The sequence below is a fragment of the Fistularia commersonii genome, chromosome 9 (genome assembly GCF_037954325.1).
Source record: "Fistularia commersonii isolate RoL2024-O1a breed Wild chromosome 9, RoL_Fcom_v1.0, whole genome shotgun sequence".
In the NCBI taxonomy this organism is placed as follows: domain Eukaryota; kingdom Metazoa; phylum Chordata; class Actinopteri; order Syngnathiformes; family Fistulariidae; genus Fistularia; species Fistularia commersonii.
This window is the reverse complement of record NC_141292.1, coordinates 3,941,600-3,962,084: the sequence shown is the minus strand read 5'-3', so window position 1 is coordinate 3,962,084 and position 20,485 is coordinate 3,941,600. Positions and strand designations below refer to the sequence as shown.

Here is a 20,485-nt window from a genome sequence, read left to right as displayed (position 1 = left end):
GGCGCCCAATGACATCCAGGGTCGACTCCGGCCTCCCACTCCCACCCGACCCTGAGTTCAGGATAAGCGGAATAGATAATGAATGAATAAATGAATGACCAACTCCACTGATATGCAAATATGGCTGACGTTAATAATTCACCAATCCATGACAGTCACAGATCAGGATTTCCAATACGCCTTTAGAAAAAAAAAAACAGCCTAACGGAGTTAAATCGAGTTTTTTATGGCTTTCTTCCTCCTCGGCGCAAGAAGCGTGAAGTCGCTGTTGAAAATTTCAATGGAAAGGTTAGTTCAGGGACGCGAAGATGGCAATAACCCGAACGATTTCTCACGGATAAGAGATCTTTCAGTCGATGTAGAATCAATTTAAAGCCACACGGGGCGGGAAGGAACTCCGCGTCCGTTAATGACAGAATCAATACAGTTCACCGCTGGAGGAGGCAGGAAAAGCCTCAGCGAAAATTGCGCTCACAGATGTTGAGTCAAGTGTTCCAAAGGTAGAACAGACAATCGCCGGGAGTCTCTTGGTGTTTCGATTCAGAGACCGACAGACAACCGGTCAGAGCTGAACTGCACCCCATAAAACCAACTAAAACATACTACATTTCTGCTTCTCCATTGTTTTGTTCGGCCGCTCCGCTAATTCTTTCATTGCTTTTTTTATGCTCTCGCATTCTAACGCCAAAATATGCACTCAGTGGTTTTTTTAATCCAAAGCCTTGTTCTGGTCTCTCACGATTACGCGGAGATATGATAATACCGGCTTCATATAAAATGCGTCGGTGCCCCGCTTGGCTTCGGCTCGATGTTGTTTAGATATTTCCAAGACGTGAAATTCAAAACTCTGCCCGTGGACTGGCAATCAGCTCAGTCGGCATCAGTTTATTATGTAACGGGATAGGCCAATTTTTTTTTTTTTGACCGGCCAAAGTCTTGAAAACAAGAACGATAACATTGTTACCTCAGCATCATTTGGTTTAAACGCCCTTCAGGTTTATTTATGTATCTATTTTGAAACGGGTGAACCGTTCGCTCCCGTCACAACGGCTTGCGATCGCTGCTTTTTCAGAGCTCCTTCACGCAGGCGCAGAGAACGAAAGGATATCTTTACTTTTAATTTTGCACGAGATCATGACAAATGTCTGAAAAATCTTATCTCTCTAAAAGAATTTCTTTTTACAAATTGAACATTTCCTGACATTTGAACAGCGTACTGGAAGAGATTATTAGGAAAATACCTGACTGATTTAGATTAACTGGCATGATTTAACTCGGTAGGTCAGAGAGTAGTGTAATCTTTACTAGCGGACAAAGATACCGATGGTCGTAAAGATAATGAAGGTGAGCTGCCACATAAATGTTGAAATACAGCTGCATTCTGGACGCTTTTCAAAGGGACTGTAAACATTTGTGTTGTCATAAATATGATTTTTCCCATGTTTACTGCAGCATTTGTTTATAACTTGGTTTGAAAAGTGTGTTTCTGTGTGGAGTCTCCATATTCTCCCCATGTCTGCGTGGGTTTCCTCCGGGTTCTCCGGTTTCCCCCCCACGGTCCACAAACATGCTGGAGACCTTAAATTGTCCAGATGTGTGAGCGGTCGTATGTGCGCGACCGGTTTCGGGTTGAAACCCGGCCTCTCGCGCAATGACGGCCGGGATCCTCAGTTTAGGATGAGCAGTGCGGATAATAAATGAATCATCATGATGAAATCCAGAAAATTAACAGCTGAATGTTAAAGTTCCGCACATAACAAGTGTTAGGCTTTTTTTTTTTTTAATTTCTTCAACGTTAAGTGGAGCCTTGAAACTATGGCGTAAATAAAGGATGCAAGGGAAAAAAAACAAATAAATCACAATCCCCCTCATGCCACCACATCTCCAAACCACAGCGTCACCAAAGCATGACCAAGCTTCTCCTCAGAGAGAAATAGATGGATGGGTGCGAATCAGCCAAGAGAAACACTAGTGGTTATTCAACACACCAATGTACCACACTTGTTGAAACATAGTTTGGCACAGACCAGACTTGGTCCGAACCCAGCGGGCGGCTGGACTGTGTAAAAGAAACGTCCATGCAGAAAAAAATGTGTCCGTTGAAGGGCAGTCAGTGTGTCTGTGAGGTGAATTCCTGCATTTCAACCATCGCCGGGATTAATAATTAGCATCGATTCATTTATTCATTATCTACACCTCTCGGGGCCTCCGGGGGTCGGGGCCTATCCGTGCTGTCGTCGGGCGAAAGGCGGACCAACCCGGACCGGACACGGGGCCGCGCCAGGAGGCGTACTGTCGGGTAATTCAGGGTCTCGAATGAACCAACGGCATGTTTCGGGACCCTAAAAAAAAACATTCAACGGCAACCAACAAAACCGTGGTACAAATGAAACCAGACTTGGTCCGGTTTCTCCGCCTGTATGCCGGCTTCTCTCGCTGGCTGACGGATTGCAGCGCGGTCCGTCCGCTGCCGCAAGATCTGGTGCCTGTTTTACTCTATTACGTACAAAAGTAGGATTCCTGGATTAGCACAGTGAGTTCAGGTTCACCCGGGGATTTACACTTTAAGAGTTGGTCCCCCTCCCGTTGTTTTTAGCGGCACGTGTTACCACTTGAAGTCAGTCTTGACAGCAACGCACATCCTACAACCCAGACCCCTTGGAGTCTTTACAACGCCGTTTAACAAATACTTTGTCGCGATCCATACATGTTTCACGATCATTAACCTGCGATCCTACGAGCAGGTTGATGGCGTAGATAATGGATCAATGAATGACGGAAAGGATCTGGCTCCCCATCTCTTTGATAGTTCTGATCCAGAACTGCAGTTTTTTTTTTTTTTTTTTTTACTTATGCCGGGCTTACAATTCAACAATTTTCACTGTCGCGGACTTAAAACTGAAAGTCGGAAAGAAATCGTAGTTTCACTGGAGTCTTACAGGAATCCCAGCACGCTCCCGTCATCTCGGGCGTGACGTGGAAGGTGTCATTCCGAGCGGTCTTAAATCAGTATCAAACGTGTTTGATATTATCCCAAGTCTTAACGGTGACGTAACACGATCGACAACCGATCGATGAGCTCCAGTAAAATTGAAAACAATTACCAGAGCGTTCTTGGCGGCAGAGACCATATTTGTTGGCGGTATGAATGAATGGGAACCGCAAAGGACGTCCCGATCGATATGGAGCGTCCAGAAAGAGGATGGTGGAGATGAACTGCCCTGCTTGTAAAATGGGAAAACAAAATCCAGAAGAATCAGGTTGTAGTCTTGGAATGAGTGACTCACAGTTTTTGTAAAATCTCCGTTTGAGACGACGCTGAGACTTAAAACTAGTCATACATGTGGGCAGGTGTAAGGTTTTCGACAAGTCTTTATTTATCTATTTTTTTTTCATTTTAATTTCACTGTACTTTATTGATTCTTTGCGAAAAATTCTGGGAAATTATTATATATCATATGTATTTATTATTATTTTTGATTATTTTTTTATAATTCTATTTTAATTAAATAAAATTGTTTTTTTTATTTTTTCCTGATCTTCTTGCTGGTGGCATTAGTCAATCAGGACCCTTTTGAACAGATCATAAATGCGTTGAATGTGGTTTGCAACACAGTATACCTTTGTTTTTCGCGGGGGTTACGTTCCAAAAAGAACCCGTGATAGGCAAAATCCGTGAAGTAGAAACCTTTATTTTTTTTACAATTATTATACAATTAAATACTCTATTATACATTGCTGCTGTCGTCCATATGTTTTTTTCTTCCTTCTTTATGGAACGAACGGAAGATTTATGAATTCCGTAATGCCGACCTACAGCCGCATAGCTTTTACCTTCCCTTAGCATGTCCAGAAGTTTAACTTTATCTGCGATAGATAGCATCTTCCGCTGCCTTTTGGGCCCTTTTGTCGGTCCAGAGCATTTTGTCAACATTATGGGTTTAGAGAAACTCAAAATTGCAAGAGAAGTTGCACGTACGTAATGTAAATTTGGCAAGCTGTTTTACGTTGGTGTACATATTAAACTGCAACGTTATTGACGCACAGGTAGAGAAGAAGCGGAGTGACTTTTTAGCCAATCAGAATGCAGAAAACAATGCAAATCTGTGAAGAAGCGAAACCGTGAAAAATAAACCGCGTTACAGCGAGGGATCACTGTACAGGCTTTTGGATGTGGAAGCTCCATCACTGGCAGTGTGTAAAAGGCGTGCAGAATGCCAGACACTGCTCCGGTAAATTTTCAATCCATTTTTTTGAGATGGGGTCTGCACTGCAGGGAATGGTGCAAGCATTCGGGTGAAATTCTGCATCAGATCAATGCCCACCTGGAAAGCGACGGGACCGTCCTTTGAGAACACGCTTACGTGAGAACGGTTCCCAAAAAAAATGGCCGGATCTCACGTGACCAAAGCGACTGCGGTGTGGATGTGCATGATCTGAGGACGGGTATCGACCCCCCCCCCCCCGGGTGAATCAGGCTTCCTCAGTTCAGTTGTGAGAGCGCTCGCATCAAAGGGCCAGATGGCCGGCCGTGAAAATGCGGTTGTCTGGCCGCTCGCATCTTTCATGACCCGACCGTCGTCCTCAGCAATCGTTCAAGCCTATAAATCCACGACGCAGATGTAAAGAAGACGGGAACCAAAGTAAACAAAGAGAGGAAAAAATCCTGTGAGTGAATGTTGATGTGACCAGCTCTCATTTTAAGAATGAGAATAAGAACAACTTTATTTATCCCGAAGGAAATTGTTGTGCGAGAGTTACAAGTAAAACATAAAAAATAATAAATAATAGTAGAAAATTGTATAAACAGTAAAAAAAAAAAAAAAACAGTTAAAAAAAAGAGTGATTAAAAGAATTGAGTGTAATGTGTACTGTGACTCCAAATCCAGACCTCCAAGGGTTCATACATTTGATTTCCATTGATCATTTTTGTGTGATTTTGTTATCAGCACATTCAACTATGTAAAGACCAAAGTATTTAATAAGACTATTTCAATCAGCCAGAGCTAGGATGTGTTATTTTAGTGTTCCCTTCACTTTTGTGAGCAGTGTATGCGATTAAAAAAAACAAAACTTACTTTTTCATGATATTCTAATATTTTGAGATAGGATTTTTGAGTTTTCTTAAGATGTAAGCCATAATCAGAAATATTAAAATAATAAAAGGCTTGCAATATTTCAGTTGCTTTGTAATGAATCCAGAGTGTATGACATTTTTGTTTTTTTAATGGCATTACAGAAGATAAAGAACTTCATCACAATATTCTAATTTTCTAAGACAGTCCTGTTTCCTTATATATATATATATATATATATACACACACACACACACACACACACACATATATATATATATAAATATTTTTATTTCAATTATTTTTTTGATGTTCACAATTTTGATGCTGCTACCTGATGTGCCCCCCAATTGCCCCTTAGGGATAAATAAAGTTTTTCTGATTCTGATTCTTATCAACACGAATGACCGTCATTCGAAGACATACACATCAATGATCTACGGCCAAAGATGATACTTCAGAAGTTTAAAGCGTTTCTTCTGTTTTTCAGAAGAAAAACAACCAAAAAACATCTTTGAGCAGAGGAGAGAACCTAAGATACAACCGTTCACAAATGTATAACGCCGCACTGGGATTAATACAAAGACGGAATTGCACACGACATGGACCGGGACCTTCTACACCCTCCAAGCAACCAGGAAAGATTCACCATCAGCGCCAGCTCCCCGTAACGTGCACATGAGCCTCAGTTCATGTGATCCAACAGGTTTCTTTGTGGTCCCACAAGCCGCCCTTTTGTTCCGATGAACAACACCCCATTAGCATAACAGCCCTTTTAGATCTAGTTTCTGCAAGATCAACTCGTCCTTTTAGACAAAGTACAGTAACCTAACAGCCCAAAACCCTGGCAGTTATATTCGGAAACTCCACACAGGTCATTGGAACTGAAGAAGCCTCTTGGACGAGGGGTGAAACATCTTCAAGTGAAGAAATTCAAGTCAATTCACCATGACCTGGATCACTGAGAACTTCCGCGGACATCTTTAAAAAGTTTTCTATGATCGATGATGAAAACGATTCCCATAAACTGCATCTGTGAGGCTTAATCCATCAATTTTAAAAGTGCAAAATAACAACAAAGTGTCAGATCAGTCACAAGGTCATGATTTCATACGTGTTAATCCCTTATTGATATTTGCCAGAACATCAAACATCTTCACTGCGGTGAAAAAGGCTGACCTTGAAGTTGCCTCGGTAACCTTGAGACTTCTCCGGCTTCTTGATTGAGAAACCGAACCTTTGAGGATTCAGGACTTATACTGTCGTTACATAGAGAGCAATGAAATTTGGGGATGGCTGCTCTGATCAAAAACAGACACAACACAACAATACAACAATAACAGCATGTCTGTGGTTAGAGATACAAGACAGAAAAAAAAACAAGAAATACGAGATAACATCTGAAAAAAATAGACAAATATGCTTAAAGAAAAATTTAAAAAAGTGAAAAGTGTAAAAAAAAAAAAACAGTAGGTATGTAGGTTTATTGCACTGTACTGTAAGTAAGGTTCTATTGTTCAGGTGTCTCAGAGGAGGGTAATAATAATAATTTATCCTTTCTTAATCCCTCGTGGGGAAAATCATTCTCTGCAACCCATCATGGATGATCAGCGTCTTGCTCTACAACACTTCAACGCACCCGGAGGAGTCGGGAATCGAACCAAGAATGTTCGGTTCCAAAGACAATCGCTCTATCGTGGAAAACGCCTCTCACCCTTGCAACCTGTACTGAGGTCCTACTGGACCAGCAGCTTCAGCCATAGACTGAGACCACAAGGGGTGACACAGAACGCCACAGAAGGTCTTTCTTATCTACGGCCATCAAACGTTACAACTCCGCCAATAAAATCAATATAATGTTTCAAGCGAATGGATTGGAGCCTTTTGGCAAAAGAATTTCCTTCGGGATTAATCAAGTTCTATTCGGGGTCGTGCCGAATTTGTTTTTGTGTTGATTCTCCTTAACCGCCTCCTTGAGTGCAACATTTGTAGGTATTGGGCGAGGATGGGATGGATCCCTGAGGATGCTGTGGTGTTGGTAACAGTCAAGCCGTAAAAGCCCGGTGATTGGGGCAAATGAATTAGCATGATTCCATCCGTCCATCGTCTGCCGCTTATCCTGGAGATGCTGGAGAATCGAGCCTTCGTGCTGCGAGGCCGAAGCGCTAACATGCCGCCCATCATTATGATGTACCAGATTTTCCACACTATAAGGCGCACCTAAAGAGTGCGCCTTATAACCCAGTGCGCCTTATATATGGATCAATATTGAGCCGCAAGAGATCTCGCAACCACGGGAAGCAGATGCCGTTTCCATTTTCTCCCATAGAAGAAGTAGCGTGCGGTGTATGCTGGGATATATGACTGTGCGAAGCGTGCATTTTCATTTCCATTTGTAAGTGTGTGTGTGTGTGTGTCGCCGAAGTAGCAGCGGTAAAAACAATAAAGGGGAATTCCAGCCCCACACCGTTTGTGTGTATAGAAAGACCCCAAAATGGCACCTTTCAAGAGACACGCTTACAACTCAAGGCGATCAGTCACGCAGTAGAATGCGGGAATAGAGCAGCCGCCAGAGAATTCAACATTAACAAATCAATGGTGCGGAAGTGGAGGAAGCAACAAGATGACGTGCGCCGGGTAAAGAAGACTAAACAGAGTTTCCGAGGGAACGAAGCGAGACGGCTAAAGTTAGACGACAAACTTAACCAGTGGGTTGTTGAACAGAGAGTAGCAAGTAGAAGCGTCTCTACAGTCACTATTCCAATGAAGGCAACAGCGCTAGCATGCAAACATAACATCAATGAATTAAGAGGCGGTCCTTCTTGGTGCTTTCATTTCATGAAACGCTTTGAACTGTGACAAATGGAGTTGGAAATACATTGTTTGAACGAAGGCGGCGGTGGTGGTAAGAGCTGCCGGTGCGTACGATACTCTACTGTGAATGCACTAACTTGTTTTGGGGGTGATTGGAGTTGTCAGAACGTCGGTTTGTATTCTATTAATAAAGTTTGGCCGACTTATCTGACTGTTTTGTTGACATTCCCTTTAGCGCAGCTCCATTTAGTGGATGCATAACTGTGGCTTCTAATCCATACGCCTTATAATGTGGCGCGCTTTATATATGAAAACATTTTTAAAATAGGCCATTCTTTGAAGGTGCGCCTTATAATCCGGTGCGCCTTGTAGTGCGGAAAATACGGTGCGGTATTTCATAAGAATATGAAGAAAGATGAAGGAAGAAAAGGGGGGAACTGTCAATGGATGGGAAATAATTGAATGTTAGAACCCGTTTGCAGAATCATGTGGGCGTCAATTCATTTCTGCAAAGGTTGGAACACGAAATAGAAATGAATGAGTTCAGTGACGCGGGGCTGTTAAAGCAGGCGCGCCAAATACTTTGGCTATTCGGGATCTTCTTCAATTTAAAAAAAAATCATTACCAGAGGAATCACATTGCAGTGGTTGGATGGATCGTTTCAAAACGCGGTCACCGAGTTACAGTCTCCTCATTCTCCTTGTCGGTCTGCGGGGGGAAAAGTGTGTGTCACTTTGCCGGCAGTTCCACGGGTGACATAACTTCAATTCCGCGCTGCTCTCGGAGACCGAAGACAGGAAGTCTAGCAAAACATGACACGGGGAAGAAGCGGTCAAACCGAAAAGGAGGCACGGAAGCCCAAAACACTGACAGTCCAAAAACAAACAAAACGGGACCCGGAAACGACAGTTCCCAAAAAAAAACACGCGTGATTTAATAAGTATGCCGGAGTCACGTGATAGATGTTTTGACTCCAATCCATGCACGAAAGGTCGTCAACACCTAGGTTACATTCTTCTGACTTATCAATTGAATTAATGAAGTGCATACGAAGCAAAGAGAGAGGGGGAGAGAGAAAGAGAAAGAGAAAGAGAGAGAGAGAGGATGTTTGCGGCTGCCTGCGTTCTACATCCTTCACTTAGGAATGCTCCTTAACACTAACACGTCCTCCCTCGCTCTCATCGTGATATCTTGTACTCGACTTCATCTTCATTCTTTTCAGGGGAACCGCTTGCGTTTTGGCCTAATAGGGGGGGGGTCTGAATCGCTGGCGATAAGATCCCCGACGGCGCGGGCCTTTTTTTTTTTTTTTTTCGTGACGGAAATCACTCCAAGACTATAAGGATCCCGTCTTTGTGTCTAAAGACGCGAATCAAATTTTCCACTCCCTCTGCTTTTCACAAGTGGCTGACGAAATAGCCGACGGCGCGCTAATATGTTAACCACCAAATACAGGAATAACTCAGGGCCAATTGGCTCATCCTCTAAAACAATATTATTCAAAAGCGAAACACTCTTAAAAGTGACGTACGGTAATGGCTGGCTGTGGGGCTTGTAAGCTTTGAATTATTAACGTGAAGATTAATATATATTTCTGCAGGAATGAAGACCCCACTAAGTAGATAGCACGAGATTAGGAATTCGCCAAAAGAGAAATGATAATCATAAATACGCTGATTTATTCGAGCAGGTCTCTCTTCTTTTCTGCTGCGCCGTGTAGGTTTTTTGTAACCGGAATATTACGCCACGTGACACCCCTCGAAGCCTTCGGACAGATTCGCGGGAAATAAATGTTGATTCTTAACAGATGAGCGTGATTTTAGTCGAGCACATGACCCAATATTTCACTGTTTGACAGATTTTGTCAAAAACACAGAGAGGTTAAGATACATTGGCGTCGCCGTATGCGTCGGCCAATCCGAAAACATGGCAGACGTTGTCTGAGTGACCTTATCGATTTGTTATGAGATGTCTGGCGGCGAGCTGCGAATGTGAAATTGGGCTAGACGGAGGGTTCGATAAATAAAACAGAAACATTAATGTGGCATTTTTACATTCGTGAACTCATTAATTCGTGAAGCCACTGGACAATTTTGGGTGTCCGATGAACCTCCTGCATGTTTTTGGACCGCGGCAGGAAAAAACCCGCAGGAAACCCACGAAGAAAACAGAAGCGCTAACCACCTCGCTGCCCAACGGTTATTTAAGGATGATATTTTCACCTTTATGTGTCAGGCGATAGAAATGATTGTTTAAAACGTTGCCAGAATGAAGACATAATGTGGGAATAAATTCATAAAATCCTTGTCAAAACTTTTGTTTTTTTTTCTGAGAAATTATAAAACCTGTTCCAAAGCCTTTCCCCTCAAGAGGCAATCTCTCCAACCTCCATATGGTATTTTTTATTCGGAACGGGCACGGTTTTTTGGCACCATAGCTTTCGATTCTTATCAGGACCTGGAAATGATTCTATAAACAAAGTACATTAGCGTCGAAAGCTGAGATACCGAAGCAGAACTTGACAAGAAGCTCTGCACTCCTTTTAGCGCCGTTGTTTTACAGCCGCAATTAAATTCAATATAACCGCTATTAATAATACCATGCATTCATAAATAATTCCCTCCATTCTTTTTAAAAGTGCAACTTTAACATCATATTATTATGGCCTCGTTATGCGATTAGTCATTACAGAAAGACTTCTTGCAAGACGGGAATTATGACTTGATACCGCGTGGAGGCAACCATGTGTGCTTTTTGTAATTCTACGGTCGCTCCGAGTTCCTCTCTCCGTCGGGGAGGGCGGACAGAAGAAGTCTGCAGAGGATTTTGCGCATTCTCTTTTCTTAAAGGCTCCTCGAGGAGCCGTTTCCAAGACGGAGGTTTTTAACGCTCCTCTGCATCCTCGCGGCCCTCGCGAGCGCGGGTGTCTTTGCGGTTGCGTGAGCCCGAATGCCTTGATTACCTACACCTAGGGAGGTGTGGTTAAAGGCTAGCTGGAGTTCACCATGCTTCACCAGCTGCCGGAGCTCACACTCCTCCCACTCGGTACCCTCGGCTCGAAGAAAAATAAATCAGGAAAAGATTAGTCAACTAAAAAAGAAAAAAAAATTCAAGATTAAATGAGTGAGAAGTATCAGAGAAATAATATTGAACGGGCCATATCAGTGACCTGTCTGATTTCTTTTATTTAAATCCTTTTTTATGGTTTTTTGGTTTTCCGGCACCAAAATTTTTGTATTCATTGCTTTTTAATTTTTTTTATTTTTTATTTGCTTTTTTTGTTTTTCTATTTTTTGGACAGTATTAAGGGATTCCCAGAATATTACTTCAATTAGCTCTGATGTATCTGCACGCAGGCTGGCAGAACCTCTGACCTTTGACCTCCCTGGAATGCAACTACCTGTAGCATGATGATGATTTCTTTTAATTTGACCTATTTTTAAAAATGAAGTTGACGCCTCATTAAGCTTTCATGCAAGTGTTGACATTTGTGCTTTATATCTGATAAATGGTTTTCCATTCCTGAGCGCTATTATTTTGAATAAGGAGGTATTTTATCACATCCTGCAAGCCCATGACTTATATATATGGGACAGGCACAGACAGGACATTCGAACCTTATGCGAAAAACACTCAATCACGAAAAAAAAAAGATGCAAAAACCTGATTTACAGTTCCACCGAGGGCAGCCGACGACGCTAATGTTCTTCTCTCGATCTCAAATCACGTCAAAGCGCTGAAAGCGCATCACGGGATTTACAAGGATATTCAGTAGCCAGTGCGAATGATATGGAGGCGAACAAATATTGAGCAGATAAGGCAAACACGCGGGCATCTATTCTGTTTGCAGCAGCAGCTCGGGGGGGTGGGGGGTCGGGGGGGGGGGGGGGGGGGGACGCCCTCCGCTTCAATCAAGTGCTTGAATTGGATTTTTGTCAGCAGTCGAAAGGGACTCACCGTCTGAGATGTGGCTGATGGGAAATGACAATCAAAAATAGACCCCTTTTTTTTTTTTTTTTTTAGTTGCAAGCAAGGGAAAATCCCTCGGTGCGTTCAATAATGCAGGCAACAAAGGTGTGCGCATTGCTATTCAGGACATGAGGAACTTCAGGTGTAGAATTTATTTTCTCCGAAATATTCCTAATTTTTGCACCGTATATGAAAAGATGCTATAAGGAAACAAGCTGCTACTAAGTCTCATTTTCTGTCATGGATTATCAGATTTGTAAAATGTCCTCTTTACGTTCAACACGCTGCTACAGTGGAGTTTGAAGCCAAACTGGAATTATTATTATCCTCCTCCTTGTCTCTGTTTTAGCAGTTTTGAGCTCCCAGCTCTGCGAGAGCTGTCATTAAACGTCATATTTTCATGTCAGCTCCTTGAATCCCCTGTACAGCCTCTTTAATGCGTCGGTCTACTTCTCTTAACGGTCTTCATATCCTCTTTCCAATAGAAAACAGATGCCGCTGTCTTTACTTTGACAGGGCACGACGTAGCAATTTGGAGGTTAAGTTTATGATGAATTATGAGCTACATCGGACCGTAGCTTTACGGCTATCGGTTGTACAACAGAGGCACATACATATATATATAGTCGTTTATAAAATATGCTCTACATATAACAATAGCACTGCTAAAAAGCATCCTATAAATCATTTCAGGCATTTCTGATTGGCATGCAAGGCATGCATGATTCCATTAAACTTCTTCAGTCAAACAGCCGCTGAGAAACTGCTTGGACTAATTCCACGCTCCCTCCTCCGCTGTTTATATTGAGGGAAAGAAGTAGTATTTTGTTGTTCAAATGATAAATTGTAATAGCTCATAATTATGCCAACCCTAAGAAGATAATTTGCGGTTTAGTGCGAACCTGAAAGTATTCCGATACTGTTCCCAGATGTGGTTTTAATGGATGCTTGGTTGCTGTCATCAGAAATGTTTTTACAAACAAGCGGACAAGACTCTTCATGCACGCGCGTTCGGGGATTCTCTCTCTTTTTGCAAAGCAGAAGCTTGACGGTTTGGTTTTTAAGACGAGTAGAATTACAGATCGGTGGTCATTTGCCTCTTCTGAGCGGTCAAGATGAGTTTACAATCCTAATACACTCCTCGAGAAATGTTATTATTGAAAATGACTGAGGTACATTCTTCAAGCATAAAAGCTTGAATCTGACCCTGACTTTGTTTTACAATGTTTTACAACTCAGCACCATATAAAACCTGCACTCCATGGCGAGTATAATTACAAAAATGGAGAAAAGCAACGCGACCGGGGGCAGCGATCTGTTTAAAAACTTGGAGTAATCAGAGCGGTGCGGTCCGGGTCTGATTGGGTTTACTCGGTTAGGGGGCGGAAATCATTGTGGCTCGAGTGGTTTTCCGAAAAAGTGAGACACGAACACCTGGGTTAAGTAAGCTGCCTGCCTGGAGGACCAGAAGACAATTTTAAAAAAAAAATAAAATAAAATAATAATATCAAAATAAAATAAGAATACTGATGTTGTTGTTCTCCGCTGTCTATTTGTGAATGTCTTTGCCATCTTCTCTTTTCTAACTGTCTCTCTATTTATATTCATATTTCTTTTTGACATTATAACTTTTTCGCTGTTGTGACAAGGAAATTCCCTTATAGGGACAATAAAATTTATCTCATCTCATACCATAATAATAATAATAATATTAATAATTTTAATAATAATAATAATAATAATAATAAATAGAGATACATCAGTTTTATTTCAATAATAATGACAATATGACATAAAATAGTGATAATGCTATTGTCATATAAAAATAAGATTATAATACATTATAATAATAACTTCTTTTGGAAAGGCACTTCATCAGTTTTCCATCTTTATCTTAAAAGTAACTTCTGGAAATAATAACTAATAACTCAGTCACACTCATATCACCCTTCGTGGCATAGATATTTCGGATATATGTTGCGCAATGGCAGCACTTTAAATCAAATAGTCGCACTGAATATTCTGACATTTGTATCGATGTTTAACCGATGTTTAGCCAGCTTAGCTGATTTAACCGCATAAGATTTTTGATTTGTAAAGTTTTGAGATACTGATATATATATGAAAGCTTGATAGTAAAAAAGAAAAAAATTGCTGACACGTAAGACTATATCATTACAACAGAAATAAAAGCTGTATGAAGACAATAAGTGATTGCAGGCCTTGTTTTGAAAAGTCAGAATAAAGCACTATTGAATTGACCAACAGTTACTGGTCTGCAGTCAATTAGAAAAGAGCCAAAAATGCAGATAAACACAATGCATGAAAGGAATGACATTATATTGGAATGGAGAAGCGAGAACCTATTATGGGATGCAAACAACGCCGTTTGGATCAGCTAAGTGGATATTAGGATCGGTGGATATCGTATCTCTCGGGGGGGGTAAGAGGGTTAAAGAAATTACATTCTTGGTTTCATTGTAGAGTAAACTACAATATCTCTTGTATTCCAGGGCTGGGATGGCGGGTGAAAAGGAGAGAAAGGGAGAGAAACACAACAAAAATGCTCACCAACCACCGGCAGAAATATTTGGAAAAATAACAAAGCAACAATTACACATGCCACACATCAATTACGTGTAACTGTTACAGCTGTAGTGCAAAGAGGCATTGAGTTCCTCAGGAGGGAAGGTGAGGCTGACGCTGCTCACACAGTTCATCAAGCCAATATAATCACCGCCGCTTCTCGTCTTGAAAGTAAAATTATCTGCAAAGATTATAAATGCATTTTTATCCGGCCGTGTTTGTCCATCTGGCTCTCGGGAGTTGCGAGGACGTCATACGATACTTTATTTAAGCGGCCGAATTCTTTGAGTAAGCCGCGTGAAATCGCATGAAATAATCATTCGCCGGGATACAAACCTTGACATTTTACACAGAGGTTTGTTTTTGCTTTTTTTTGACTGTCTAAATAAGTCATTTATCCAAAAGCGATTCATGAAAACGCGGAGATTTGTTCTTTGCAAACATCTGCTGTCAGGTACTTTCTCCCCTTGGGTGTCTGTCCCGCAAAACAGGATTAAGCAGCCGGATAAAAGGCTGAAAATAAACTTAAATTTGCAATATAAACTCAAATAAACCTCCTGCTATAGGTGATACAGTGCTGGTTGTCAGGCCAACTCCACGATGCTGCTTTATGATGAGTACCAGAGATTTCCCGGACACAGCTGCGCTATTTTGTTTACAGTAGCGGCAGAATGTGAACTCACCATGGCAGAGGCAACAGAGATGATAACCAGATTAAAAAAAAAAAACATGAAAAAAAAAAAAAAAAAAGATGATCCTTTAATCAGATCAGGGTGTATACTTGGTCGTGTATCAATGTGAAACAAATGATTTCTTTTAAACCCCCCCAAAAAAAAAAAAAAAAATACTTTGGGGAAAATGGTGTCATCACATAGTTTGTCCAAGAAAACTTGCGTAATCTCCATTAAATTCACAGCTCTGCCCAATTCACAGCATCCCGGCGCGTTTCTGATGAAATACTGGAAAGAAATCAGACATACGCATCTTTTGTGCTCGCCGATAATAAGCTTCTAACAACTCGGCCTGCTAATTACATTAGCCATCTTGCTCCGCACGGAGCTACTGTTCTACCTTATCAGATCAGTGCATGGAAATGTGTTGGTAATGTAACATCGTTTCAATGCACGGTTTACACAGTACGGCTTTTCCAGCTCAAAAACTCACTAAATTGAACGTCATTTGCATTGCACTGCTGTTGCGAGCGCATCGGAGCGTATTTCCGCCGGGAAGAAGGCGACGGCCTGGAGGCAGATTGAGTCTGAACGATGTTTTCACTGCAAATCAGGTCTCAATTAGACAACAATAATGGAAAATAACAAAACATTTGTTCATGCATTATCTAAATCCCTGCAGACAACGGGAGAATATGGAGGCTCCACGCCGAAAGGCCGATCAGGGACCTTCTACGATGTTAAATCACGTGATACAGTCCAGCTCAACGGTTTAAAATTCACCCTCCTAAAACCCCAAATCAAATTTTCAGCTTGAGTTTCAGCAACAGCAAAAAAACCAAAGTTAATCTCGCCATAACCGTTCGTTGACCGGCGAGCATCGCCATGGCGATCGCGAATTATCCAAAGACTTTTCGGCGACAGCGCTTGCAAGTGTGTTAACTCCTTTTTTGCAGTTCGCGGTGAAGAAACACTCCAGCAGTTGCCACTTATCACTAACCAATGTTCCAATAACTCGAACAAACGGCTTTCACCTTATCATTTAATCAAATCCATCCTCGCTTGCTAAAGATTCGATGTCGCAATCCGACGTATCCGCGGGGCCAAAAACCTTGCCAGGCCCCTCGGATCTCGCTCCGCCCGAGATGCGTTCGACTCTACGGCCGGTGCGAACACGCGGCGGTCCGGACAAAGCGAAACCTAACACACGGCGACTCGCAGAACAAAACTCGGAGGGACGTTGAGAGAAGAATGCGCCTGGGACGTGAGATACGTCACAGTCGGCTGTGGCCCTGGAACGTGTCTCGACCTGTGACACGTGCTTCTTTTTTCTTACGGTTTCACAACGTGAGAGATAAAGCGAAACAAGATAAGTGCGCGCACGCTGGTCCGGACGGGACGATTTCAGAAGCGGGCCAAAAGACGATGATAAATTTCGACACGTTCTGAAATATAAGAAAGGAACCCGTTAATCATTTCTGAGTCGAATTGTTTAAAATTCTGATAAATACTCTTGTTCGGCGACCGCGCAAATATCCCAGCACCTCACATCTTGGAAGCTAATTTATTTATGTAATATTCATGCGCACTGTACGATTACACAAATGTGTTTCTGATGAAAATGCGCCCCAACAATCTGACCTGGACCGTAATGACTTGCATCTGTGCAGTGTTTGTCATCAGCCGAGCCGCTTTCACATTCCTCCACCGAAAGGGGGAGAATTTCTGTGTGCCTCCCTAAAAATCTAAGATTCCAGTGCATCCCTGGAAGACAAGATTCGGTAAACCGCTACGATCGCTCGCGTTGCGCAACGCGGTCACCGACCCCCTGCCGTTGCCGTGGAGAGGCCAGTCCCGTGGGCGAACGTGTGAATCCTTAAAATGCTTACGGAAATCATCTAAAAAGGCTTAAACTTTACAGTTCCATGCCCTGATTTAGAAAATATTTTCTCTCCAGGCGCCACGTTTGCACGCGGCGGCGACGAGGTTGCTGTGATCGTTTTAATAAACAGCAGTCCCTCTGCGGTGAACGGTGACAGCATGCTCTCGGCCGAGCTGATCCGGCGAGCGTCGATTATTATGGGCCGGGCTTCACGGATCCGGAATTTGACACGCTTTCCTCGTCCTCAACAGATTCGTGCGGGGAATAAATTCCCAAATATATTAATTACTGTAGATTTATGTGTTTTGAGGAGACGTTTGAATTAACCTTTTATCGTGAGAGGTGTGTACGTATCACCCAGAGGCCGGAATATATTGCTCCGTTTATCTTTAATGAGCTTATAATGAAAAGTGTTGGATCGATATCATATGTATATGCACGAATACATCCATTGATTCTCTCAGGGGTGCCGGAATCTATCCCAGCTGTCATTGGCCGAGAGGCGCGGTCGCCAATATATGGAAACATACAACCATTCAGTCAAATTCGGGTAATTCGGGGTCTCCGATGAACCACGTGCATGGTTTTGGACTGTGGGAGGAACGGAGCCGGGTCGAGAAATTCTACAATATGTTTGCAGTGTGACCCTCACCCCACCCCAAACCTGTCGACACCATCACCCAGACAGCTAGATTATGAAAAATCACAATAAGTTGGCCTCCAAAGTCAGTTAAACAGAGATCCATTGAAAACTGAACATTCGAATCCATGCGAAAACCCATCTTTTATACCGAATTAACTCCGTCTTAAACATCGGATTCCGGTTCCTACGATCTGAGTCGAACCGACGCTTTCGTACTTTTACTTTCATTTTCAAGCGTGCCGAGGAAGAATTGCACAACAGTACGGGAAAATACTTTCATTCGACGTGGGCCATTACCGTGTATTTTAGCACAGGTGAACTGAAATGCACCCGGAACGCTTTATCTCAGCTCTCAGCAAAAAAAAGCAGTTTTTCCTCCTTTAAATAAACATGATGGAAAATAACCGTGGCTCCGGCCAATAACCATAAAGCAACATAATTATGTTAAGAGCGTGTTTGAAATGCGAAGATCAAACAGGATGTCACTGCGAGCTTGAAACGGGGCCAGCAGTCTCGGCGGCCGGAGCGCAGATGTAACCTCGCTACGTCAAATTTGGAAGATTTCTCAGAAGAGATATTCCACGAGCTGGCACGGCTTTCGTGCCTGATACTTTTTTCTCCAGAGAAGATTACAGAAATAGCATTACAGTAAATCAACATAGCAAAAAAAAAAAAAAAAAAAGTTTGATGTTAATTCTGTCAGGGACTTGTATAATTTTGTTTCCAGGATGATGAATGCTAATCTCAGATTGAGTCGCGCCCAAAGGACTGGCACTGAATTATCCTACAGATGTTTCTAAAGATTTATTCGCCGCTGCAGAATTCATTAACAAGTTTCTATTTAAAAAAAAAAAAAAACACCCAAATGAGCTATTTGGGGGCAACAAAAGTTCACTATTTTTTCTTTTAAATCCACCACAAACATGACATAGATGTCTAACAAATAAAGATTTCCCTTCAAAAATCAAATATGACTTAGAATTCCCAGCCTTTAAGGATCTGAGGCATTTACATAGCTAGCTATGGAAGCTAGGTGCTAGCTGCTAGCCGTTCCTAGATAGACCTCTGCAAATTATAGGCCTCTGGCATTAATAAAAAAAAAGAAAAAAAAAAGCGAGCAGCTGTGAGGCCAATGGAATGGAATGACTCCACACCTGCGTAACTTAATTAAGTTTTTTGTTTTTTTTGTGGCATTTCTGATGAATTAAGTGAAATAAATTAAAATGTGTCTGATGTAAATAAATAAATGAATAAAAAATCAGCAAAAAGATTCGTTGAGCAAAAAGTTTTCCCAAATTTTGTTTTATGGTCTTAGTTCACTTTTCACAACAGTATGTATATCATTATTTATCTATCAAATACTGATCATTGTGCAGGGGTAACAAAAAAAAAACATTTTTCCCAACTGAGCAGGTGACAATAAACACTTTAAATCTCAATTTTTTCATTTTTGGTCAACTTTCATATTTGGTATCATAAAAACAAATGAAAAAATTGTAATTTTTGATAAACTTTCTATGAAAAACTGTCTAAATTTACTGACTTTAGCGATACTTTTAAACATAAAGTCCCATCTCGTGGCGCATTTTACCTGTAACACGTCGCGACCTCTCCCGTGGCCTTCACACAGGGGTAGGAGGTTGTGGAGATGTTGTTTTCGGAGCACTCCTCACTGGGACACACAAGTTGGACAAGCTGTCAGAATCTCAACTTTCATGCAAAAAAAAAAAAAAAAAAAGAAAAAGAAATAAAAAATAACAAAAAAACATTCTTTCCCTCCACGCATTTACCCGTCAGTGGCATCTTCTTCTTGGTAGGACCACAGCAAGCCTCCAGAGAAGTACATGCAGGTGACGGTGAGCAGCAGAGGACCTCTGGTGTGTGGGAGTATCATGTCCTCTCTCTCTCTCTCTCTCTCTCTCTCTCTCCCTCACTTCCTCTCTCTCTCTCTCTTTCTCGCTTTTCTCCCGGTGATCCCGTCCTGCAGCAGAGACGCACTGCTGCGCCACGGACCGTGCGCGTAAAGAGGCGCGCCGGCGGACCCTCCCACCTCCCTGCGCGACCCACTCTCACCCAGCTTTGTTTCAGCCCTACTCTTTTTTTTTTTTTCTTTCAAAAGGTATGGACACACACACTCGGGTGATCTCACTCCTCCTCAACTCTCTCTCTCTCTCTCACTTTCTTTCTCTCTCTCTCACACACACACACACCGCGCCGTGTGTGCGTCATACGCCTCTGCTACCACCGCGTGGCTCCAACGGTGAGGAGTCCAAATCAGCAAATAAAGAAAACGATTCTTGCCTGATTTCCAGAAGAAAATCATACCTGCAGCTGCACAGCCGTGCACGAAGGGTGCGTGTGTGTGTGTTTGACATTTTGCACGGAAAAACTAACATCCATAATAATCTACAGCTGAGAATTATAAGGGTAATTCTCACACACACACACACAGATAAAATAAAAAAATAAATAAAAAATGCAAAACTAAAAAAAAAAAAATCAGAAATATTTTTACATTTTGTCAGCCAGCAGAGATATTCCTATCCTCACCCTCGAGAAGTCTTTCCTTCAACTTCCTCCCACGGACCAAAACTTCTTGCGCAACAGGTCGAGTGAAGCATTCTGTCTGCATGTGATCCGCTGGCGTCCCGTGCACAAATCCTCTGCGTGGTACAGAAGTCCAAACTGAAAGGTTTTTGGCCGGTGTGAACAAGTCGCAAAAAAACTTGTTTAAACAGCACAGGATGAAATCTGAATTCAATCACTTATCATTATTAAAAAAAAATTTAAAAAACGACCAGACGGCAGTTACGGTGTCTGCTGGTTCTCGGTCAATCGTCGTCT

General features: G+C 42.1%; 1 protein-coding gene across 1 annotated transcript in view; it reads right to left on the bottom strand.

The window, feature by feature from the left end:
• The window catches only part of ccbe1 (collagen and calcium binding EGF domains 1), a 49,364-nt gene extending 29,635 nt beyond the window's left edge, over positions 1 to 19,729 (bottom strand). The window contains exons 1-2 of the mRNA XM_086153050.1: positions 19,432 to 19,729; positions 19,233 to 19,313 (exon numbers count right to left, since the gene is read on the bottom strand). Coding sequence (XP_086009176.1) covers positions 19,233 to 19,313; positions 19,432 to 19,535 — 185 coding nt within the window. The 5' untranslated portion in view covers positions 19,536 to 19,729. The remainder of the gene's footprint in view (positions 1 to 19,232; positions 19,314 to 19,431) is intronic.
• Positions 19,730 to 20,485: the final 756 nt, after the last annotated feature.